We start from the raw sequence: 26,387 nt of genomic DNA, 5'->3' as shown, positions 1-26,387 counted from the left end.
GGTTTGTCTATGTATTCACACAAGTATTATGTTTCCGGATAATACAATTCTAGCATGAATAATAAACATTTATTATGATATAAGGAAATAAAATAATAACATTATTATTGCCTCTAGGGAATATTTCCTTCAGTCTCCCACTTGCACTAGAGTCAATAATCTAGATTACACAGTAATGATTCTAACACCCACGGAGCTTTGGTGCTGATCATGTTTTGCTCGTGGAAGAGGCTTAGTCAACAGGTCTGCTACATTCAAATCCGTATGTATCTTGCAAATCTCTATGTCTCCCACCTGGACTAGATCCTGGATGGAATTGAAGCGTCTCTTGATGTGCTTGGTTCTCTTGTGAAATCTGGATTCCTTTGCCAAGGCAATTGCACCAGTATTGTGACAAAAGATTTTCATTGGACCCGATGCACTAGGTATGACTCCTAGATCGGATATGAACTCCTTCATCCAGACTCCTTCGTTTGCTGCTTCCGAAGCAGCTATGTACTCCGCTTCACATGTAGATCCTGCCACAACACTTTTTTTAGAACTACACCAACTGACAGCTCCATCGTTTAATGTAAACACGTATCCGGTTTACAATTTAGAATCGTCCGGATCAGTGTCAAAGCTTGCATCAACGTAACCATTTACGATGAGCTCTTTGTCACCCCCATATATGAGAAACATATCCTTAGTCCTTTTCAGGTATTTCAGGATGTTCTTGACCGCTGTCCAGTGATCCACTCCTGGATTACTTTGGTACCTGCCTGCTAGACTTATAGCAAGACACACATCAGGTCTGGTACACAGCATTGCATACATGATAGAGCCTATGGCTGAAGCATAGGGAACATCTTTCATTTTCTCTCTATCTTATGCATTGGTCGGGCATTGAGTCTTACTCAATTTTATACCTTGGAACACAGGCAAGAATCCTTTCTTTGCTTGATCCATTTTGAACTTTTTCAAAACTTTGTCAAGGTATGTGCTTTGTGAAAGTCCAATTAAGCGTCTTGATCTGTCTCTATAGATCTTAATGCCCAATATGTAAGCAGCTTCACCGAGGTCTTTCATTGAAAAACTCTTATTCAAGTATCCCTTTATGCTATCCAGAAATTCTATATCATTTCCGATTAGTAATATGTCATCTACATATAATATCAGAAATGCTACAGAGCTTCCACTCACTTTCTTGTAAATACAGGCTTCTCCAAAAGTCTGTACAAAACCAAATGCTTTGATCACACTATTAAAGTGTTTATTCCAACTCCGAGAGGCTTGCACCAGTCCATAAATGGATCGCTGGAGCTTGCACACTTTGTTAGCTCCCTTTGGATCGACAAAACCTTCCGGTTGCATCATATAGAACTCTTCTTGCAGAAATCTATTCAGGAATGCAGTTTTGACATCCATTTGCCAAATTTCATAATCATAAAATGCGGCAATTGCTAACATGATTCGGACAGACTTAAGCATCGCTACGGGTGAGAAGGTCTCATCGTAGTCAATCCCTTGAACTTGTCGAAAACCTTTTGCGACAAGTCGAGCTTTGTAGACAGTAACATTACCGTCAGCGTCAGTCTTCTTCTTAAAGATCCATTTATTCTCAATTGCTTGCCGATCATTGGGCAAGTCAACCAAAGTCCGTACTTTGTTCTCATACATGGATCCCATCTCAGATTTCATCGATTCAAGCCATTTTGCGGAATCTGGGCTCACCATCGCTTCTCCATAGTTCATAGGTTCATCATGATCTAGTAGCATGACTTCCAGAACAGGATTACCGTACCACTCTGGTGCGGATCTTACTCTGGTTGATCTACGAGGTTCAGTAGTATCTTGTTCTGAAGCTTCATGATCATCATCATAAGCTTCCTCACTAATTGGTGTAGGTGTCACAGAAACTGGTTTCTGTGATGTACTACTTTCCAATAATGGAGCAGGTACAGTTACCTCATCAAGTTCTACTTTCCTCCCACTCACTTCTTTTGAGAGAAACTCCTTCTCTAGAAAGTTTCCGAATTTAGCAACAAAAGTTTTGCCTTCGGATCTGTGATAGAAGGTGTATCCAATAGTTTCCTTTGGATATCCTATGAAGACACATTTCTCCGATTTGGGTTCGAGCTTATCAGGTTGAAGCTTTTTCACATAAGCATCGCAACCCCAAACTTTCAGAAACGACAACTTTGGTTTCTTGCCAAACCATAGTTCATAAGGCGTCGTCTCAACGGATTTTGATGGTGCCCTATTTAACGTGAATGCGGCCGTCTCTAGAGCATAACCCCAAAACGATAGCGGCAAATCAGTAAGAGACATCATAGATCGCACCATATCTAGTAAAGTACGATTACGACATTCGGACACACCATTACGCTGTGGTGTTCCGGGTGGCGTGAGTTGCGAAACTATTCCGCGTTGTTTCAAATGTACACCAAACTTGTAACTCAAATATTCTCCTCCACGATCAGATCACAGGAATTTTATTTTCTTGTTACGATGATTTTCAACTTCACTCTGAAATTCTTTGAACTTTTCAAATGTTTCAGACTTATGTTTCATTAAGTAGATATACCCATATCTGCTTAAGTCATCTGTGAAGGTGAGAAAATAACGATATCTGCCACGAGCCTCAACATTCATCGGACCACATACATCTGTATGTATGATTTCCAACAAATCTGTTGCTCTCTCCATAGTACCGGAGAACGGTGTTTTTGTCATCTTACCCATAAGGCACGGTTCGCAAGTACCAAGTGATTCATAATCAAGTGGTTCCAAAAGCCCATCAGTATGGAGTTTCTTCATGCGCTTTACACCGATATGACCCAAACGGCAGTGCCACAAATAAGTTGCACTATCATTATCAACTCTGCATCTTTTGGTTTCAACATTATGAATATGTGTGTCACTACTATCGAGATTTAATAAGAATAGACCACTCTTTAAGGATGCATGACCATAAAAGATATTACTCATATAAATAGAACAACCATTATTCTCTGATTTAAATGAATAACCGTCTCGCATCAAAAAAGATCCAGATATAATGTTCATGCTTAACGCTGGCACCAAATAACAATTATTTAGGTCTAATACTAATCCCAATGGTAGATGTAGAGGTAGCATGCCGACCGCGATCACATCGACTTTGGAACCATTTCCCACGCGCGTCGTCACCTCGTCCTTAGCCAATCTTTGCTTAATCTATAGTCCCTGTTTCGAGTTGCAAATGTTAGCAACAGAACCAGTATCAAATACCCAGGTGCTACTGCGAGCATTAGTAAGGTACACATCAATAACATGTATATCACATATACCTTTGTTCACCCTAGGGCGCGCCCCCCTGCCTCGTGGGACCCTCGTTGCTCCTCCGGCGTACTTCTTCCTCCTATATATACACACGCACCCCCATACGATCAAAACAGGAGCCAAAAGCCTAATTCCACCGCCGCAACTTTCCGTACCCACGAGATCCCATCTTGGGGCCTGTTCTGGAGCTCCGCCGGAAGAGGGCCGTCATCACGGAGGGCTTCTACATCATCATAGCCCCTCGATGAAGTGTGAGTAGTTTACCTCAGACCTTCGGGTCCATAGTTAGCAGCTAGATGGCTTCTTCTCTCTCTTTGAATCTCAATACAAAGTTCTCCCTCTCTCTTGTGGAGATCTATTCGATGTAATCTTCTTTTTGCGGTGTGTTTGTTGAGACCGATGAATTGTGGGTTTATGATCAAGTATATCTATGAATAATATTTGAATCTTCTCTGAATTCTTTTATGTACGATTGGTTATCTTTGCAAGTCTCTTTGAATTATCCGTTTGGTTTGGCCAACTAGATTGGTAGTTCTTGCCATGGGAGAAGTGCTTAGCTTTGGGTTCGATCTTGCGGTGTCCTTACCCAGTGACAGAAGGGGCAGCAAGGCACGTATTGTATCGTTGCCATCGAGGATAACAAGATGGGGTTTATTTCATATTGCATGAATTTATCTCTCTACATCATGTCATCTTGCTTAAGGCATTACTCTGTTTTTAACTTAATACTCTAGGTGCATGCTAGATAGCGGTCGATGAGTGGAGTAATAGTAGTAGATGCAGAATCGTTTCGATCTACTTGTCATGGACGTGATGCCTATATACATGATCATGCCTAGATATTCTCATAACTATGCTCAATTCTGTCAATTGCTCAATAGTAATTTGTTCACCCACCATAGAATACTTATGCTTTTGAGAGAAGCCACTAGTGAAATCTAAGGCCCCCGGGTCTATTCTCATCATATCAATCTCCATCACTTTAATCTTGCTTTGCTTTTTTACTTTGCTTTTACTTTTTACTTTGCATCTTTATACCAAAAATACCAAATATATTATATCTATCAGATCTCACTCTCGTAAGTGACCATGAAGGGATTGACAACCCCTAATCGCGTTGGTTGCGAGTAGCTATCGCTTTGTGTAGGTACGAGGGACTTGAGCGTGGGCTCCTACTGGATTGATACCTTGGTTCTCAAAAACTGAGGGAAATACTTACGCTACTCTGCTGCATCATCCCTTCCTCTTCGGGCAAAACCAATGCAAGCTCAAGACGTAGCACCCTACCCTCGTGAGCACCTCGTGGCTTTCTTGACGGAGGGTCCAAGTCTCTGGATCTTATCTGATGAGAAAATCACGTTTCCGAAGGTTTCATTCTGTTTGGACTACGTTTGATATTCCTTTTCTTCAAAACCCTAAAACAGGCAAAAAACAGCAATTCTGGGCTGGGCCTCCGGTTAATAGGTTAGTCCCAAAAATAATATAAAAGTGGAAAATAAAGCCCAATAATGTCTAAAACAGTAAATAATATAGCATGGAGTAATCAAAAATTATAGATACGTTGGAGATGTATCACAGGTCATGACATAGGACGGTTGGACGCATCGGCTGGTTGGGAGCTAGGTCTTACACAACATTTTCATGGTGTTTTTCCTGATGCTCCGGCTCCGGTATGGGCACATCTCGGACCTAAGTATGATTGGTTGCTCAATTTCCAGGTTAGTTCCCATACCTCATATCTTCAAGTTATATTTCTCTTTGCGCGGCTTACTAAAACTTTCTCTTTGCTTAATGCAGATCCAGAAGTTCCCGGAGCCATTGAGTGCGGCATAGATCACTCGGAGCCTAGAGGCCTACTTAATGTGGCTTTTGGGCAAGGTGATGTTCACAGAGAACCATGTCACCACTATTAGCACGCGCTGGAAATTGCGAGCGCTGAGGCGGCGGATCAGATCACACATAGGAGTTGGGGTTCGGCGGTCTTAGCGGCTACATACTGAGGTATGTGCAATGGTTGCCAGCTTACATTGAGCAAGCCCGCCCTTCTTGGATGCCCTATATTCCTACAACTATGGTCGTGGGAGAGGTTCTCTATAGGGCGACCAGATGTACGTGTTCATGAGCCTATCGACGCCCTGTTTGATGTTGGCGGCATCGACATGCCTACTTTTGGTATGTGTTGGACACGTTGCCGGGTATGTATCATGTTATAATTTAATGCATCTTATTTGTGCACATGAGATAGTTCAATGCTAGTGGCTACTAACTTTTGTTTTCTGTCAAGACGATTTGCTAGTGATCATACTAGGAAGGCATACACGGCATTGAACGAGCAGTTCGACGCGTACACCAGTGTCATTTAGCAGCCCTGCACAGAAGCAGCCATAGATGCAAGCTACCCCGGTGGTATGTCTGTGCTATGCAAAAGAGATAGGGATTACTGGATGATGAAATCGAAGATCATCTTAGATGTCTTCGTCGAGGAGATGGCAGAACAGAGGGTTATGATGTAATTTGGTTGTCTGCGGTTGGAGCTGCCTCCCCATGCAGAGAACACGGTGCCAGCATACATCCACAGGTATTAACCAGTTTTTCAATGTTGCATTATCTTTGATAGTACTCCATTCGAAGAATTAGTTAATTGTTTAACACACACCACAATTTTAGGACGACGAGGAAGGGCATTACCAGGACAACTGCTGAGTGGCTAGTTAGACTACACCCGTATGTTACAGCATGGGAGACAGCTAACACACATCTATGGCATGAGAATCACAAGTTTGATCATGATGAATTCAATATCTATTTGTGGCGCTACATGACAGGAACATGGTTACGCATCATTGAGCACTCTCATCCTGATGAAATACCTAGCCCTGGTCCATCGGATATGTACCCGAGCTATGATACTTCGGGCTCTAGGCAGTACGCAGTAAGATAAATTCTCTTTAAGTAAAGTTGTCACATACTTTGACGTGCATACTTAATAATCGTCATGAAAATTTTCAGGCTCAATTGGCACTCGGACTGTACGACGACGTGACCACCTTTGGACAGTCACTGTCATCTGGACCTCTTCTTCAGCACCGGCCTGTGCTCCAGCCCTTCTTGACACGCATGTAGAACAAGATATGAGTTGTGTACGAGGCTATCACATGCACCCAGAGAAGCGGCGTTGTTCACCACCGGCAGCAGTAGCAGCAGTCGCGTCCCTCCACACACCGACATCAACCACGTCCACGTCTAGCACATCAGCCGACGACCAGGCCACGCCCTTCGGACCAACCTGGCAGCTTGACGTGGCAGCACCCACAACACTATGGTCCCACGTCAAGCTTCATCTTTCCTCCACAACCACAACAGCAGGGTCCCACGTCGAGCACATCAGTCGACGACCAGGCCACCCCCTCCGGACCAACCTGGCAGTTTGACGTGGCAGCACCCACAACACTATGGTCCCATGTCAAGCTTCATCTTTACTCCACAACCACAGCAGCAGGGTGCCACGTCGAGCTTTGTGTTTCAGCTAGAGCAGCAGTCACAACCACCAGGTATGTCTCTTCATATTTATTGTTTTCAATATCAATTGAGGCGACCTCAGTCTTCATGACTTAACGTTCCCTCCTGCAGGAGCCTACGGATATCAAGCTTCTATGTCGACATCCACATGGGGGAGTGATCAACATCCTGAGGAGAACATACAGGATCAGATGTCACAGCACACCCAGTGGATGAATATGTTTTTGACTCCTCCACCTGGCCCCACACAAGATACACAGTATGACCAGGGCGAGTCGGAGATTCCTCCTCGTAATATTAGGCCACCCCACAAGTTGGGGTGGTCGATGCCTCAAGCACCACCTGCGCACCATGGCAGATGTCGTCAGTGATGCTTCTATCTATCAGTAGAAGACATGACCATCTAGTTATATATGAGACTATTGTCTATTCTGTGTATGAGACAAATGACTATGTACTTATGTATGAGACATGTGCCTACTATGTTTTAGTACTCTGTTATCCAAACTACAACATCATATTTAGATAGAACATAATGCTCCTACAATAAGACAATACAAACAACTAGATACAACTACATCTAAACTAAACGGTAGGTAGGACTGAACTTACAACATACAACTTAAAAACTACATGAAGTCATCATCGTCATCCTCCATCGATGCAGAACTCTTGCCCTTCGACGATAAAAGAACTCTTGCCCTTCGAGATGAAGAACTCTTGCCACGAGGCATGAAGATATCGTCTTCATCCTCGCTGTCAGCACTCCATAAAAAAGTATGTTTTGCTGCAAACTTTAGGTTCCTTTCACCCTTTGATTGTTGATTCATCCATCTTCCATGCAACCTAAGAAGTTCTTTCATTATCTCCTCAAAGGTCCTGGAAGGCCACCCGCACCTACTTAATGCGTGAGCCAGCTCATTCAGTAGGGTGTCACTACTGATGAGTTCGTCCCACGGAACTAATATGATGTCAACCCTGAAATCGGCGGCTAAACACAAAAGACATTCGGACATACCAGTGTGAAAACTATGATCAAACGGATATCCAGACATCTTGACGAGACTATGAGACTACACTACAATGCTTACCCACGCTAGTGCCGAGGGTGATTTATAGGTAGAGAAAGGCGGGAACTCGGAAGCGGGAAAATATGATGGGAACTAGAGAGCGGGAAAATATGGCAGGAACTAACAAAGCGAGAAAATATGGCGGGAGATACTGATGGGAACTAGAGAGCGGGAAAATATGACGGGAACTATCGAGAAGGAAAATATGGCGGAAAATGGTGGTCCAAGATATAAGTGGGAAACGTATGAAGGAAGGAAATGGTAGCATGCACCTGTCGGCCTACAGGAAGTAGATTGGACCTAATCGGCCTACAGGTGGCCAATTAGCTCTAATCGGCATACAGGTAGCCAATTAGCCTAGTCGGCCAACAGGAGTCTGACAGGATCTACATCTACTGACCTATCGGCCTATCGGCCATCCCAAGGCTGATAGGAAACCAACCAGCCACCTCAAAGCTGACTGGGAGCCAATCGGCTTCCCACGGGCTGACTGGATCCTGTCAGCCAGCAGCAGGCTGATGATGTATTATTTTTAAGAAATATAAATCTGGCGTAATATTTTTGATATTTAATTAAAAATTATTATTTAAAAAAATTGTAAGAATATAGCAATCTGTGAAAGACAGATGACTCTGTTACAGTTTTCCTCTATTCCTCTGCTAAACTGAAGAGAAATTGATCCACAACACAACATTTTGTATAGCCTCTTTGTAACAGAACTCCATTTCATCTAGCCAACACTCATGCCTCACCAAGAAATCTGTGTGAATATACTAGTAGCCTGGTACTACATGGATGTCACCGATAATGGCTATTTTTTAAATTAATACATTTCTTATTAATTTTCAGAAATAATACACCGTTTTGATATTTTTCACAAATAATACGGCATCATCTTCCTCGAGGACAATTGGACCTAATCGTCTTCCTGGTGGACGATTAGGGTCTAGTCGTCCACCAGGAAGCCGACTGGGCAATCGTCTATAGGGTTGGGCACCAGTCGTCTTGCAAGAAGATGATAAGTTGCAGTCGTCTTGCAGGAAGATTATTAGTTGTAGTCGTCCACAAGAAAGATTATTATTACTAATCTGTTGGATGGACGAACATAAGTAATGATGAAATACATAGGCCCAATTGATATTCACAAGAATAGATATGAAGAAACATACCTGTAGGCGAAGGTCGTGGCCGAAACACGTAGGCAGACGTGGGATCCGGCTGGTGCTGCCACGCTGAACTACCGGCCTGGTCAGGAGGTGGTGGCCTGGCCGTCCACTGCTCTGCTAGACGTGGACGCGGATCATGTCGGTGATGCGTGGGTTCGAGCTGACCAGTCGAGTGACGCGGCGGCTGCTGGTGCATGGAGTGGCGGGGGGATGATGGTGAAGTACATCCGAAGTGCGTGTGCACGTAATAGACCGATACACAGATTGTACTTTCTCCTCAATGCGCGACATCCAGGTCTAGACCTGAGCCCGAGGAAGCATTAGAGGTGCAGACGACAGTGAACGCTGAAAGGTGGACACCTCCTCGCCAAGTCCGCGAGTCAACTCAGCCTGAAATTGTGAGGACAATTATTACGTGCGCACAGCAAAGTATGTATGGACTACTTGCATTATATAAATATAATATATCTTACCACTTGCTGCCTAGAGTCCAAAGTATCATAGCTCGGGTACATATCCGCCGTATTAGGGGCAGGTATCTCATCTAGGTGATTGTGATGAATGATCCATGGCCGTGTTCCGGTCATGTACCGCTACAAATACAGATTGAATTCGTCCATATCAAAGTTGTGATTCTCGTGACACAGATGTGTGCTCACAGTCTCCCATTGTGTAACGTACGGCCGAACCCTATCTAGCCACTCAGTAGCAGTCCTGTTGATCCCCTTCTTTGTGATCCTAAAATTTTGGTGTTCGTTGAACAATTAACTAACAGCTTAACTATGGACAATTTTGAAGGACAGTGCAATATTAATAACTAGACAGTACCTATGGATGTCTCTGTGCAGCGGGGCCTCTATAGGGGGAGGTGTCTCCAATTGCAGAAGACCAAATTGCCTCATAACCCTCTGTTGGGCCATCTCCTCGACGAAGACATCAAAGATTATCTTCGATTTTGTCATCCAATAATCGACATCTCTTGTGCACAGCACGGACAAACCGCCGGGGTATCTTGCATCTATGGCTTCTTGCGTGTACGGCTCCCAGATCACCCCAGTGTACACATCAAACTGCTCGTTTAATGCCGTGTAAGCTCGTCTGGTCTGATCAGCAGCAAAGCGTCTCTGCGGAAAACATGTTAGAGTTGTGTCGAATATTGTGTACAAGGTAGGTTACAGTTGGACTAGAAGTTGTATTGTGTTTACATAGGATGTGAAGTCGTGTCCTAATAGGACACTTGTATCCTAGGCCTCTCATATATAACGGGGGTAGACACACGATGTAACCTATGCCAACATAATAGCACCGGAACGTAGGAGATGCCGGCGGCATGTGCTGGTGTCCAGGGCAACCGGGTGCGGTATTGTAACGGTGTCACGGGGAGGAGCGCCCGTAGTCAGGCCCCGGGGATGTAGCCATATCGGTGAACCTTGTTAACAAATCTCAGTGTTGTGCTTGTGTGATTGCTTGGTCCTCGGATGATCAATGGTATGCCTCAGATTTATTCTAACAAGTGGTATCAGAGCAAGGTTCGATTTAAGGTGCGGATGTTTATTTAGAGGAAGGATTGAGTTGAGATGCAGCCGATGCGGCGTGATTCTTAGCGAAATCGGAAAAGGCCGAATATGTAAAAGAGATCAGTTGGATTTAAGCTACAGTTGAAGGATCGCGAGCAACGAAGCTCGGAAGAGGTTAAAGTCGACGGGAGGCATGTAAATCTACAAGAACTTCGAAAGCATATCGGATCGAACAAAAAGCAATCGAAGCTGACGGTGGCGTGTGTTCAGGAGGACTCGGCGAGATTGGATCACGTCCAGGTGTAGCGTGCGGCAAGAGGAGTCCCAAGCGTGGGCGTGTGCAGCCAGGTGTGGCCGGTGCAGCAGCAGGTTACAGGCAGCGGCCCAGGGGACCCTTAGTCAGGAGGCGGCCCATACAGCAGTGTCTTCGAGGCACACGTTGGGCTGATGTGCTACGCGAGCAGGGTTGACACAATTGGGGGCTGAAGTCTAGGAGCACAACATGAGATTTGTTTTGGTGAAAAAAAGGATGATGTTCCGCTACAGTCAAGGGTGTTGCTTTGGTGTTTGTCTTGTCACTGGAGCATTGACTTGACGGCTACCAAATTGGATTGATTAAGTACGTGTGCAAAGGAAGAAAAGAATAGTTCGGGAGAGCTAAGGTGGTTTGCTACAGGCAAATAAGAAGGCTCCGGTGCTATTTTTTTGGAGTTCTTTGCTTTGTATGTGGATCGTGTATGGTACGGATGCAGCGACGCGTTGTTTGGCATGATGGTCCAACAGAAATCAAGACAAATGATGTGCGCATAAGGGTTGTGGAGTCTGAAGCATGTCGTGCAGTCGGATTAGTTCGGCTGGGTCGGACTAGTCAGTCTGACGGATCGACGCAAGTCGGTTGGTACAGAAGACGGTAGTGGGATCGGCGACGACATAGGAGCGTGCTGCTGATGGTGACCGACTTCTGGGGCATGGAAACACGTGGCGCAGGCCCCGAGGGCTTGTGTGGCTTCAACAAGACTATGGCGCGGGGTTGATTCAAGGTGATGTACACAGAGAGCTTGAAGTCGACGGGGCGTGAGGGTGGACTGATCATCTACCATAGAGTCATGCTGAAGGTGGAGCTGGATTGAGGGGCTACGATGTAAGGATCCATGGAATCAAAGCCTATTCAGCAGGGGGAAAAGCGAGTGACACGTAGTTCAGAATGGAGCCCAGTGGTCTGATGGAAGCGTGAAACTTGTCATCGGTCGATGATGATCGGTGGTACTCTGTAGTGGGGTTGAGTGGTGTGGGTTCGCGACCCTTGAGAGTCGACCAGGACAGCTTGAGGCTCGACGCGGTAATAGCGGCGAGGCGTGCGGTACGCACGGGACATGGAGACGGGCCAGGGCTCTGGTGGTCATACATGTGGTGAGACAACTGCGAATTTGACTCGGGATGACTACAAGCAATGGTGAAATTCCTTCAAGTTTCAGACAGGCGGTCAAGAAAGGAGCGGTGATGTTGAGTTCAGGTAACTCTTATGTGTGACACCCAATATGTGAGTTTTTCACTTTCACGCAGGTCAGTGATCGGTGTGTGATGATGTTGACGGATACTCTGGAAGTTGGGAGCACAGACTAGAGTAAAGAGGAACTTAATTTTGCTCGAGTGTTGACTGTGGTCAGGAAAAGGAGGGACTACAAGTTGCAGGTGGAGTCACATGGAGTCTTTGAAGTAGCAGCGGTACTCATGGGATAAGCTCAAGTCCAATGTACATGGAAATTTGACACATTGACGAATTCAAGGCGGTGGAGAATATTCGCCAAGGTGGAGTTTGTTAGAGTTGCGTCGAATATTGTGTACAAGGTAAGTTACAATTGGACTAGAAGTTGTATTGTGTTTACATAGGATGTGAAGTCGTGTCCTAATAGGACACTTGTATCCTAGGCCTCTCATATATAACGGGGGTAGACACACGATGTAACTTATGCCAACATAATAGCACCGGAACACAGGGAAAGCCGGCGGCATGTGCCGGTGTCCAGGGCAACCGGGTGCGGTATTGTAACGGTGTCACGGGGAGGAGCGCCCGTAGTCAGGCCCCGGGGATGCAGCCATATCGGTGAACCTCGTTAACAAATCTCAGTGTTGTGCTCGTGTGATTGCTTGGTCCTCGGATGATCAACGGCATGCCTCGGATTTATTCTAACAAAACAAAAGTTAGATTGAACCCTAGTGTACAAAACGAACAAAAGTTAGATTGTGACATACCCTGCGGCGTGTCCAACTCAGACCGAAGGTAGGCATGTTGATGTCGTCAGCATCGAACATGATATCCATAGGCTCATCAACACGTACGTCTGGTCGTCCTACGGAGAACCTCTCCCACGACCACAGTTGCAGAAATAGAGGGCATCCAAGAAGGGCGGATGTGGGTGACGTAAGCTGGCAGGCGTTGCACATAGCTCGGTATGTATACGCTAAGACAGCTGAACCCCAACTCCTCTGTGTGATCTGATTCGGCATATCAGCGCTCATGATCTCAAGTGCAATAGGGATGTAGCTCACGCTAATAGTGTTGTCATGGTTCTCTGTGAACATCACCTTCTCGAGAAGCCACAGTATATATGCCTCCAGACTTCTAGTGATCTGTGTCGCATTCAACGCGACCCTTGGATACCCCGGGAACTTTTGGATTTGTTTTGAGCAAAGAGAGTATTAGTACATAGTGAAGGTATGTTCTGTAAGAACAATTGCAAGACAAATGAAACTTAAGCGGCAGGGGAACTAACCTGAAAATGGAGCAACCACTCGTACTTAGGTCCGTGATTATCCGATGTCAGCGCCGGAGCTCGGTCATAAATATCCACGAAACGTTGTGCAATACCAAGCTGCCCATCAGCCGGTGCCTCCAACGGTCCTATGGCATGACCTGCCAACGGTAGTCCCAATAAAAAGGACACATCCTGGAGAGTAGGATCCATCTCTCCCCAGCAGAAGTGAAACGTGTGGGTCTCAGGTCTCCACCGGCCCACTAAGCGTGTGAGCAAAGAGGCGTCGATGACGAGGCGTTTGGAGGTCTGCATGGACTCAACCAGACGCGTGAAACATAAAAGGCTAGCCCATTTCAACCTACATGTGAGGACAAATCAGTAGGTGTGTCTCATCCATATATTCTTGAAGGAAATAAGTAAAGCACGTACCGCTTAACCCATCCCTCGTGTATTTTCCAATCTTCCTTTTGAGTGCGAGTGACCAGCGCATCAAGCTTGCGCTCAGAATCTATCGCAGCACGATGCTTTCTATCAATGTCCACACTAAGAAACCCCATTCCCGTCATTCCTGCATATACAAATTTCAAACGTAGTGTCAGACTTAATACAAATTTCAAACGTAGTGCCAGACTTAATACAAATTTCAAACATAGTGCCAGACTTAAATTCAAACATAGTGCCAGACTTAATACAAATTTCAAACGTAGTGCCAGACTTAACACAAATTTCAAACATAGTGCCAGAATTAATACAAATTGCAAATATAGTGCCACACTTAATACAAATTTATAACTTAGTGCCTAGCTTCTGCCTCGACCTCTTCATCCTCTTGCTCTTGCTCCTCGTCCCCGGTTCCCTCGTCCACGCCTAGTGACGGAAGTGGGACAATTAGTGTCCCTATGGCCAAATTCATTGCACAATTAGTGTCCCTAGCTTCTTTCTTGATTACCAATGGGGACTATAGTGTGTGACCTAGGTTTTTGCATCTTTTCTTCCATGTACTTCATAATTCTTTCACAGTAACATGTGCTTGGGTTGTTCAAGATATGATGCTATGCTTTTTGACGTCTATCTCTGAAATACTTCACGGTGCCATAGAAAATACCCTCAACGATGGCCGTAAGTGGCAATGCCCTGTTTCCTCTGAGGACAAAGTTGTATGTTTCTGTGAGATTGGTAGTCATGACACCATACCTTGCTCCATGTGTGTCATGCAACAAAGACCACCTCTCCAGAGACTCATGCTCTATCCACTGCTCGAAGGTTTTAATGGACCTCTTGAGCCTTCTCCTAGTACCAGGTGGGTCAAATCCTGGCAAGTCACAAAGCCCAACAGGCTCCTCCTCCATAGCCGCTGTTCCAGTTGCTAACTGTGCTGCTACTGCTTCCACATGTGCTCTGACAGCTGCATCTTTTGCAGCTTTCCTGTCCCTAACGTGTCTCTACGTGCACACATTAAGTCTGTCACGTATCAAATTGTACTTCCATAGCTGGTTCTGTTTACAGAGTTTTTTGAACAAATTCATCAGGTTCTTATTTATGAACTACGAGAAGAAATTAGCCCCCAGATGGCGCATGCACCAACGGCTCTGCAAGTCCTGCCATGGAGTTTGTTCCTCAGGACTAGGGTTTGTCAGTGTCTTTATCGCACTGAGTATACTTGCATGCCTGTCATGAAGGATGCAGACATTGGGCTTATCCTTCACAACTGCTACTTTCAATTGCCTGAAGAACCATGTCCAACTTTCAATGTTCTCACTCTCCACAAATGCAAAAGCGGGTGGTACTACTTGATTTTGTCCGTCTTGACCAATGGATGTCAGGATCTGACCCTTGTACTTGCCAGTGAGAAAAGTGTCATCTACAAATATGACCGGTCGGCAATGCCTGAAGGCTTCGATGCATACACCGAAAGAGAAGAACAGTCGATGCAGCACCCTCACAGTTGGGAACTCTGGCATGAAGAGGTCTTGGATGTCGACATAGGTGCCAGGATTGCGGGCTTGTAGCGTCTGGAGGAGCCGGACAACAGAGTCATATGCATCGAAAAGGAACCAAATCTGGTCTCAAGCGCCCTATGCTTAGCCCTCCAAGCCTTGCCTTAGGAAATTATGTATTTGAACCTGACGAATACTTTTGTCTGGATAGCCTTAACTTCCATCGCTTTGCACTGCACTATCTCGCTGTAAAGCAACCAAGAAATAAGCATGGACGAAAGGTTGGCATGATCTTGAGGGATGCAGGGAATATGACATGTGTGATGAACTAGGTCACTGATCACCCAACTTGTGCCATACTTAGGGAGATAGCCATGCACCCTGGCGGGGCAATCTTCGTTATTGCATACCATTGTCAAGTATTTCTGACTTGACACCTCAGTTGTGAAAACCCTTTGTGTGGACATTGCCCATTCAATGATTGCGTCCTTCAGAGTGTTCTTGTTGGGATTCATAGCACCCGTCGCAATGTTATTCTAGTGATATTGCCAGGCAGAATCATGCCCATTGTTCACGATCATTGCTGATGAGAAGTCATGATTCCATGATGCAGGATTCAGCACATCCTCTAGGTTCTCTTCTTCATCAGACTCGTTGGAATCATCGGCATGACCAATGTCAACATCACTATTCTCATCTTCCATCTGGTTCTGCATGTGCACATCTACCTCGTCACCGTCCACCTCCCCACTGTAATAATCATCAGCATTTCCTCCGTGTACCTGACTACTCTGTCCTTGTTTGTAACCATCATCTCCAGCATTTGACATTGAGTGATGCATCACATCACTGCTTTGCCCAGGATTGTAACCACCCTCGCCTTCAGGTGAAATTATCTCCTTCACAACGGGAAGCACTAAGGCACAAGGATTGCATCCCCTGGTTTCGCAACCTTGTAACCACCACACCCACTAAGAGTCCCGCTCTATTGGCCTCAAATAGAATAAAACGTTTGTACTTGATCGGGTCCACAATGCATGAACACCCACGGTGTGCGTTTCAGTATTCAGCCCTAAACATGATGTCATCCATTCTTTCAACTGACTAAGAGACCAGGTTTGAGGTGCGGTCAGTGGCACCTCTATATTCTCAAATTCACTCAGATCAACCCCAATCTCATTTGTTTGGACAGTACCAGGACCATAGAAAAATATGAACGTCACTAGTGGAAAAAGGGCCTGTTGTCCCGGTTCGTAAGGGCCTTTTGTCCTGGTTCCTGAACCGGGACTAAAGGGTCGGTACTAATGCCCTGTCCCTTTAGTCCCGGTTCAATCTAGAACCGGGACAGATGGGCCTCCATGTGGCCTGTGCACGGAGCCCAGGCAGGAGACCCTTTGGTCCCGGTTGGTGGCACCAACCGGGACCAATAGGCATCCACGCGGCAGCATTTCTGTGGTTGGGTTTTTTGTTTTTTTAAAGGGGGGGTTTGGGGGTTTTGGGGGGTTAATTTAGGTGTTTCATATATTGTGTTAGCTAGCTATAATTAATAGAGAGAAGTGTCCTCTCTTATGTCCGTGCTTGGTCGACGCTACGTACTATACATACGTATAGAGAGGACTAGACACGCTAGCTAGCTAGTAAGCAAACGAAGGAAACAGAAGATCGTCATGAACATATATGCATATAGAGAGAAGTGATATCGACCACCTCTCCTTCTCCGAGAGATTGGTCGAACAACAAGTTCTCGTATATCTATCCGACACTACCGGCTACATATATACAATAATTATCTCTTACAAATGTAATCTCCTAACATACGAACTCATGGTCCACATAGTATTCTCCGTCTTCAGCAATCACGTGGTCAAGAAAGAATGCCGCCAATTCCTCTTGAATTGCTCGCATGCGAGCTGGTGCTAGGAGTTCATCCCGCTTCTGAAACATCTAATTTGAAGAAGGGGGTCAATACATTATATATATATGAATGAATGAAACTCAACACAAATGATGGTAATAAAATAAAATTGTGAATGTTGTTATTTACGCACTTCATATTGTTCGTCAGAGTAGCCCCGCTCACAGGTCGTGTGGCGGATGGACTCGCAAATGTAGTATCCACAGAAATTATTCCCTTGTTCCTGCCACAACCACTTTACAAGAAATAGAGGTCAATCAAACTGATAAGCAAGAATGCCAAATGGTATTGATGAAACTAGCACTTGAATCAATAGGAGATGCGCGGAACATGCTACTATAGTACTTACTTTTGGGTGTCTACATTGCAGCTTCTTCGGGAGTCCCGGAGCTTTTTTGGTGAATTTTTTCCAAACCCTGCCAGACAAAGAAAACAATTACTTGATATATCAGGAAATGAACAAAGTTGCTGATGTGGTGGATAATGATCGATTTAACTTACTTCTCGAGCATTTGAGTCATGTCCGCATAGTCCTGGGGATCTTTTCGTCTTGAGTCTAAGACGGTTACTAGTCCCTGCTCAAGCTTAATCTCTAGGAGAATATAGTGGAAACTGCACACGCATGCATAACTCATCAATTACATTACTATAACCTTGACTAATATATAAGGGAGACCGAATACGCACAAGACAGTAACACTCACTTGAAGTTGTAAGGAAAGAGTATTATATCTTTGTTTTCATTTATTACCAACGATCGTAGCAAGTTGGCCTCGGTATCTGCAGGATGAAATTTAACCTCAGTTTCATCTATGAGATATGTGTTAATGAACCCAATATCACCGACTTGTCTTTTCTTCAATTCGGCGATCTTCAACCTGCATAATATAGTGAGGATAATTATAAATACATGCAATGAAAGAGTTGAGCTATATAGAGAGACTTAATGATAGAAGTAGTACTACTTACAGACAGTAGCAGGTGACCGTTGCTTTATCGAGGGCCAATTGATTGAAAAACTGAAAGAACTCCTCAAATGGAACAGGCAACAGATCAATTCCAACGAGGTCATGCTCCTTTTTAACTCTCACATACAAGGTACTCCTCCCCCCAGACTCTCTGCAGATTTTCAAGTACCAATCATGCAATCTTCGCATCATCGTTGATAGAGATGTTTCATCTTTGACGAGAGGCTTCCCGTACTCGTATCTTTGTATCTTCACCTCCATGAAATCATAATGTACATCGTCGGGAAGGTAATCTCCAATATTGCTATAACCGGGCACCATCCTCGGATCATTAGCGACGATGTCGCTAGGCACCTTGAGCGGTTTGCACGATTGCTTCGCTTGTTCGTCGAGCTATGCAATTTGTTTCCCAGCTCGTCGTTCTTTCAGCCTTTGATCACTGACAGTACTTCCCGACCGCTCCGCTTCGACAAATTCCTTTCCAATAATGCGCTCATAGTTTCCTTTCGGCGGAGACTTGGGTGGTTTTGTCAGGGCAGCCAGAGTGCGCTTCGCTTTCACCGGATCTACCTTCTTCTCCGAAGGTGGATGTTTCTTTGCTTTCACCCCTTCAAAGTAGTTCCTCACTTCTTCTCGCGCGATCTCGGCATTCTCCTCCGGGGTCCTCTCGTATGGTAACTTCTCCGGAGTCTTCAGAGAAGGACCGAATCTGTATGTCCTCCCGCCTCTGGCTGTACTGCTAGACGCCGGCAGAGCAGACAGAGCGGTTGTCTCCTTTACTTGCTTACGAGGCGGAGGAGAAGGGCTACGACGCGCCGGAGCGGCGGCAGGTCTCTTCCGCCCTTGCTGACGAGGCGGAGAAGGAGGAGGCTGGCTGCTCGGGCGCGCTGGCGCAGGCGGAGAAGGAGGCGGAGTGCCGCCACGCGCCGGAGAAGGAGCCGGCCGAGTGCCCTGATCGTCACTCGCCGGAGGAGGAGGCGGAGTCCCTGACTCGCCGAAGGAGGAGGCGGTGGAGGAGGCGGAGTGCCCTGACTTGTCGAAGGAGGAGGAGGCGGAGGCGTCCAGTTCGGAAGGTTGATGAGCTCCTTCCGCCATAGGCATGGAGTCTTCAGAGCAGAACCCAGCCTAGTCTCCCCTTCACCGGTAGGGTGGTCAAGCTGGAGGTCCTCAAATCCCTTCGTTATCTCATCCACCATCACCCTAGCATATCCTTCTGGAATCGGCCGGCAGTGAAAAGTTGCGCTGGGTTTAGTAGGATAAACAGAGCCAACAGCCGCCTTGACCTTCAAATTCATCCATTGCGTCATAAGGTGGCAATTTTGAGACTCTGTGATAGCATCCACGGGATAGCTGGCAGGAGCCGTCAAGGCATGCTCCGGCTGAAGCAGGTTGGTGGAAGCCACGCTGCTTCTCCGCTGAGATGGCGGGGTAGCTTCGGGGGAAGCTTCGGTAGTTCGTTTGCTGCGATTTGCTTCTCGTTCCTCTATCGCTTGTACCCTTGCTTGCAGCGCCTGCATTTGGGTCTGCTGCACTTTTTTCCTCCTCTCCTGGCATTTGTAACCGCCTGCGTCCGGAAACCCAACCTTCCACGGAATGGAGCCTGGCGTGCCTCATGTCCGTCCAGGGTGCTCAGGACTCCCGAGGGCCATTGTGAGCTCGTCGTTCTCTCTGTCTGGAAAGAACGTCCCTTGCTGCGCTGCTTCGATATACTGCTGAAGCTTCTTGACTGGTATGTCCATTTGATCGTTCGTCCAAATGCACTTCCCTGTTACAGGGTCCAAGGTTCCGCCTGCCCCGAAGAACCAAGTCCGGCAACGGTCTGGCCAGTTTATTGTCTTTGGTTCGATCCCTTTATCAACCAGATCATTCTCAGTCTTGGCCCACTTAGGCCGGGCTACGTGGTAGCCACCTGACCCCGTGCGATGGTGATGCTTCTTCTTCACCGCATTTTGCTTATTTGTCGCCGACATCTTCTTACTCTTTTCCGATGTCTTGTGGCCCACAAATGCGGGCCAGTTGTAACGCCCCAGACACACCCGCCGGTGGTCGTTACTCCTGGCGGGATCTAGACTGGCCCCACGGATCAATACTAGTCTTTTCTGCACACTTTGTCCTCACCCGTGCGCACCCGGGAGCAACTTCCCGATCGGTCACCCATCCTGACACTACTCCAAGCTGAGCACGCTTAACTTTGGAGTTCTGTCCGAATGGGCTCCCGGAAAAGAAGGAATTCCTTATGGATATGAGTAGTCTATCATCCCTAATAAGCCAGGTCATCACATACACCCCCACTCAGAGGAACCGACGTCCTCGTCGGGCCACAGGAACGTTCCCTCTTGGCACATACGTCAGTGCTTCCAGTCTGGTACATGTACCATGCCATGTGCCACGACGGGTCACAGACGTCATGAACAACATGACCGCGCACCTGTCCGCAAACATCCATGTAACCGCGAGGATCGGCTCTGATACCAACTTGTAACGCCCTGGACACACCCGCCGGTGGTCGTTACTCCTAGCGGGATCTAGACTGGCCCCACAGATCAATACTAGTCTTTTCTGCACACTTTGTCCTCACTCGTGCGCACCCGGGAGCAACTTCCCGGTCGGTCACCCATCCTGACACTACTCCAAGCTGAGCACGCTTAACTTTGGAGTTCTGTCCGAATGGGCTCCCGGAAAAGAAGGAATTCCTTATGGATATGAGTAGTCTATCATCCCTAATAAGCCAGGTCATCACACCAGTGATCTCTGATCTTCTCATATCTGCCCTTGAATTCTGGTGTCTCTTTATTTTCGACAAACTTATTCAGCTCTTTCTTCCACCTCCTGAATAGTTCTGCCATCCTCTTAAGAGCAAAAGACTTGATTAATTGCTCTTTAACTGGCTTCTCTGGATCATCCTCTGGCGGTAGGGTGAAATTTGACTTCAGCTCAGTCCAAAGATCATTTTTCTGCATATCATTGACATAAGACACCTCAGGGTCTTCTGTAGCCGGCTTTAACCATTGCTGGATGCTGATCGGGATCTTGTCCCTAACCAAAACCCCGCACTGAGCAACAAATGCGCTCTTTGTCCGGAGGGGTTCAATCGGTTGGTCGTCGGGCGCGATTGCTATGATCTCAAACTTTTCATCCGAGCTCAACTTTTTCTTCGGGCCTCGTCTCTTTACCGAAGTTGTGCTCGATCCGGAGGGCTAGAAAAAAGAACAAAGACTTAATTAATATGTGTACATACCAAAACAATGAATGCATCAATTAGCTAGTCAGCAGAAGCTTAACTAATATATATACCTGGCCGGACTCGGTTCGGTCACCGGAGACGTCATCACAGTCTCCTTCTTGCACCGGCATTGGGTCACCGGAGCCGTCCTCTCGGTCTCCTTCTTGCACCGGCATTAGGTCACCGGAGCCATCATAATCATAGCCAGCTTTTTCCAGACCATCGGTGTCGTTGAGAAACAACAAGCAGACGGCATCACTTCCTCGTGCGATTATGTCCCCCAACAACTCTTCTTGTACTTCGTCTTGGGCGGTGTCCATAGTTTCTACAAATATTGACTACATGGCAATTATTATTCAAACATGACAGATGGATATATTAGTGGCAAACGTAGAACTAATATTAATTAGTGGCCTCGACGCTGCTTCTCTAGGGTTTGGGGTGGCCTCGATGCTGCTTCTATAGGGTTTGGGGTGGCCTCGACAACGCTTCAAGGATAAAAAAGAAGAGGAACAAGAAAAAAAGAGGAGAAGAAAGAATAGAGGAGTAAGAACTCCTCTATTCTTTCTTCTCCTCTTTTTTTTCTTCTTCTTCCTCTTTATTTTATCGGGAACGAGGGTCGTTCTTCTCCTCTTTTTTTCTTCTTCTTCCTCTTTTTTTAATCAAAAACGAGGGTCGCCGAGGGTCGCCGAACGGTAGAGGAAACTCTAAATAGCAAGTATCGTGGGTGTGAGATACATGTGGCCGTCGGTGTCGGACAGTACATCCACGTCCCACAAGTGACGCGGGCCCGCGTCACTTGTGGGACGTGGATGTAGTGTCCGACACCGACGGCCACATGTATCTCACACCGACTATACTTGCTATTTAGGGTTTCCTCTACCGCTCGGTGACCCTCGACGACCCTCGTTCCCGATAAAAAAAAGTGGAAGAAGAAGAAAAAAAGGAGGAGAAGAAAGAATAGAGGAGAAGAACTCCTCTATTCTTTCTTCTCCTCTTTTTTTTCTTCTTCCTCTTCTTTTTTTATCCTCTTCTTCCTCTCATGTTCGACGACCCTCGACCCCTCGGTGACCCTAGACCCCCTCTCGACCCCCTCATGTCGAAGTTATCGGGTAGGGGGTATATCAACAACGACATACCTGATACATACATACATACATACATACATATCACATGCATCCATACATATATGAACAAAATTAATATCTACTAATTAACAACCTAAATAAAAAAACTAATACATATAAGAAGAAGAAAAAAGAAGAGAAGAAAGAATAGAGGAGAAGACTTCCTCTTCTTCCTCTCCTCTTCTTCTCCCTCTTCTTCGCCTTCTTCCTCGCCTCTCTCATGAATGTCCGACGTTCTCGACCCTTGACCCCCTAAACTAGTTCTCAACCCTTGACCCCCTAAACTAGTTCTCGACCCCCCCCTCATGTCGAAGTTATCAGGGAGGGGGTATATCGACCCCCCCTCATGTCGAAGTTATCGGGGAGGGTTATATCGACCCCCCCTCCTGTCGAAGTTAACGGGGAGGGGGTATATCGACAATAACATGCATACATGGAAAAAAAATGCTATCCATCTATACATACATAGCCACATACATATATACATGGAAATAATGCTATGAAAAAAATATGAACAAAAAATGCTATGAACAAGAAAATAATACACATAAACAAAAAAATACATATATGAACAAAAAATGCTCTGAACAAAAAAAATAATACACATATATGAACATCTATACATACATATATACATTATATATACGAACAAAAAATGAAAAAAAATGATAAACCGGGGTGGCGGCGGCTCAAAGCAGTGAGGTTGACCGGCGAGGGCGACGGTGGGGGCGGCGAGGGCATCGGCGAGGGCATCGACGAGGGCGGCGGATGGCTCGGGGAGGAGGGCGGCGAGGGCGGCACGGCCTCGGGGAAAACGACGGGCTCGGGGGCGGCGCGGGCTTTGGGACGACGGTGAGCTCGAGGGGCGGCGTGAGCTCGGGGAGGAGGGCTCGGGGACGACGGCGAGCTCCGGGGCGGCGCGGGCTTGAGGGCGGCGCGGGCTCGAGGGCGGCAAGGGCTCGAGGGCGACGCGGGCTCGAGGAGCGGGCGGCGGCGACGACGAGGAGCGGGCGGTGACGGCGACGGCGACCTCGGGGCGGCGACGGCGAGCACGGGCAGCCTGGCGGCGTCGTCGGGGCGGGATCGAAGAACTGAACCAAAATTTTCACAAGGGTGGCTTATATAGACAGAGCATTGGTCACGGTTCATGGCACAAACCGTGACCAATGCCCCCCTTTAGTCCTGGTTGGTGCCACCAACCGGGACCAAAGGCCTCTTTTCAGCAGCCCAAAGGGCGGGAAGCGGCGGCCTTTGGTCCCGGTTGGTGGCACCAACCGGGACTAAAGGGGGGCATTGGTCACGGTTTGTGCCACGAACCGTGACCAATGCACCCTTTAGTCCCGGTCGGTGCCACCAACCGGGACCAAAGGCCCTGTGCGGCTACGGCATCGAAAGTTTAGTCCCACCTCGCTAGTTGAGAGGGGTGCGCAGTGGTTTATAAGCCCCACTGCCGCACCCCTCTCGACCTTCTCTCCATTGCAGGCTTACGGGCCTAATTGTCACTATTATGCCTGTGGGCCTACTGGGCCTCCTGCGGGCCTGAATCCTGGCCCTTGGATGGGTTTCTAGTCGTATTCAGGCCATGGGGGCCCAGTAGGTGGCACTTTTTTTGTTTTTTTGTTGCTTTATTTATTTTATTTTCTTTTGTTTTTTGCTTTATTTTTTAATTCTTTATGCTTTTAGTTTTAGAAAAATTATAAACTTTTTGTTAATGCCATTAGTTTTCAAATTTGAAAACACTTTTTTTGTTTTTTTGTTTTCTTTGTTGCTTTATTTATTTTGTTTTGTTTCTACTTACAACAAAATACTGATTGTTGCTATTTTTTCCAGTTTTTTTGTTTTGTTTTCTGCATTATTTATTTTCTTTTGTTTTTTGCTTTATTTTTTTTATTCTTTTTGCTTTTAGTTTTAGAAAAATTATAAACTTTCTGTTAGTGCCATTAGTTTTCAAATTTGAAAACACTTTTTTAGTTTTTTTGTTTTCTTTGTTGCTTTATTTATTTTATTTTGTTTCTATTTACAAAAAAATACTTATTGTTGCTATTTTTTGTTTTCCAGATTTTTTTTGTTTTCTACATTATTTATTTTCTTTTGTTTTTTGCTTTATTTTTTATTTCTTTTTGCTTTTAGGTCAGCAAAATTATAAACTTTCTGTTAGTGCCATTAGTTTTAGAAAAATTATAAACTTTTTGTTAGTGCCATTAGTTTTCAAATTTGAATAGTTAAAATTTGAATTCTTTGAAATTTGTGTGAATCACAAGTTTGTAATTAACTTTACTAAAAAATGAACATAGATGCACCTATATAGAAAATTCGACCTAAATTCATAGTTTTCAAATGAACTCTGAAAAAGTTGGCATAGCATACTCGTGTGTTACAAAGTTGGCATGGTATCATCATAATAGTTGCGGGAGAAAGTCTTCACTTTTTCTTCGCTTGTGTCATTTGCTTATTGCGCCGTAACCATGGATAATCTTTATCGTTTATCAGGATGCTTGGGTCAGCCTTGACATTAAAGGGAGGAATTTCATGAAACTTTTCATAATCTTCAGACATGTCTGTCTTGCCGTCCACTCCCAGGATGTCCCTTTTTACTGAAAGAACTATGTGGCGCTTTGGCTCATCGTATGATGTATTCGCTTCCTTATCTTTTCTTTTTCTCAGTTTGGTAGACATGTCCTTCACATAGATAACCTGTGCCACATCATTGGCTAGGACGAACGGTTCGTCAGTGTACCCAAGATTTTTCAGATCCACTGTTGTCATTCCATATTGTGGGCCTACCTGTACCCCGCCGCCTGACAGATTGATCCATTTGCACTTAAACAAAGGGACCTTAAAATCAGGTCCATAGTCAAGTTCCCATATGTCCACTATGTAACCATAATATGTGTCCTTTCCGCTCTCGGTTGCTGCATCAAAGCGGACACCACTGTTTTGGTTGGTGCTCTTTTGATCTTGGGAGATCGTGTAAAATGTATTCCCGTTTATCTCGTATCCTTTGTAAGTCAATACAATCAAAGATGGTCCCCTGGACAACAAGTACAACTCATCACAAACAGTGTTGTCACCTCTGAGACGTGTTTCCAACCAACTGCTGAAAGTCCTGATGTGTTCACATGTAATCCAGTCGTCGCACTGCTCCGGGTGTTTGGAGCGCAGACTGTTCTTGTGTTCATCGACATACGGGGTCACCAAGGTAGAGTTCTGTAGAACTATGTAGTGTGCTTGAGACCAAGAATATCCGTCCCTGCATATTATTGAGTCACTTCCAAGAGTGCCTTTTCCAGTCAGTCTCCCCTCATACCGCGATTTAGGGAGACCTATCTTTTTAAGGCCAAGAATGAAGTCAACACAAAACCCGATAACATCCTCTGTTTGATGGCCCATGGAGATGCTTCCTTCTGGCCTAGCGCGGTTATGGACATATTTCTTTAGGACTCCCATGAACCTATCAAAGGGGAACATATTGTGTAGAAATACGGGCCCCAGGATGACAATCTCATCGACTAGATGAATTAGGACGTGCGTCATGATATTGAAGAAGGATGGTGGGAACACCAGCTCGAAACTGACAAGACATTGCGCCACATCACTCCTTAGCCTTGGTACGATTTCTGGATCGATCACCTTCTGAGAGATTGCATTGAGGAATGCACATAGCTTCACAATGGCTAATCGGACGTTTTCCGGTAGAAGCCCCCTCAATGCAACTGGAAGCAGTTGCGTCATAATCACGTGACAGTCATGAGACTTTAGGTTCTGAAACTTTTTCCCTGGCATATTTATTATTCCCTTTATATTTGACGAGAAGCCAGTCGTGACCTTCATACTGAGCAGGCATTCAAAGAAGATTTCTTTCTCTTCTTTCGTAAGAGCGTAGCTG

The 26,387-nt window shown here is 45.8% G+C and overlaps 2 protein-coding genes across 2 annotated transcripts; one reads left to right on the top strand and one right to left on the bottom strand.

Moving 5' to 3' along the window:
* Window positions 1-9,355: 9,355 nt before the first annotated feature.
* LOC147958458 (serine/threonine-protein phosphatase 7 long form homolog) lies at window positions 9,356-13,158 on the bottom strand. Its single transcript, XM_087532142.1, has 5 exons — window positions 12,829-13,158; window positions 9,887-10,182; window positions 9,718-9,796; window positions 9,532-9,651; window positions 9,356-9,448 (listed from the first exon to the last, which is right to left on the bottom strand). Exons 1-5 carry the CDS (start codon window positions 13,156-13,158, stop codon window positions 9,356-9,358), a joined length of 918 nt encoding a protein of 305 aa, XP_087388268.1.
* A 1,286-nt stretch (window positions 13,159-14,444) lies between these two features.
* On the top strand, window positions 14,445-15,125 carry LOC147958457 (uncharacterized). Its single transcript, XM_087536237.1, has 2 exons — window positions 14,445-14,955; window positions 15,049-15,125. Exons 1-2 carry the CDS (start codon window positions 14,445-14,447, stop codon window positions 15,123-15,125), a joined length of 588 nt encoding a protein of 195 aa, XP_087392363.1.
* Window positions 15,126-26,387: the final 11,262 nt, after the last annotated feature.

The sequence above is a fragment of the Triticum urartu genome, chromosome 7A (genome assembly GCF_056163025.1).
Source record: "Triticum urartu cultivar PI428250 chromosome 7A, HENAU_Tu73, whole genome shotgun sequence".
In the NCBI taxonomy this organism is placed as follows: Eukaryota; Viridiplantae; Streptophyta; class Magnoliopsida; order Poales; family Poaceae; genus Triticum; species Triticum urartu.
The sequence above is the reverse complement of the archived record's forward strand: the minus strand, read 5'-3'. Positions and strand labels throughout refer to the sequence as shown.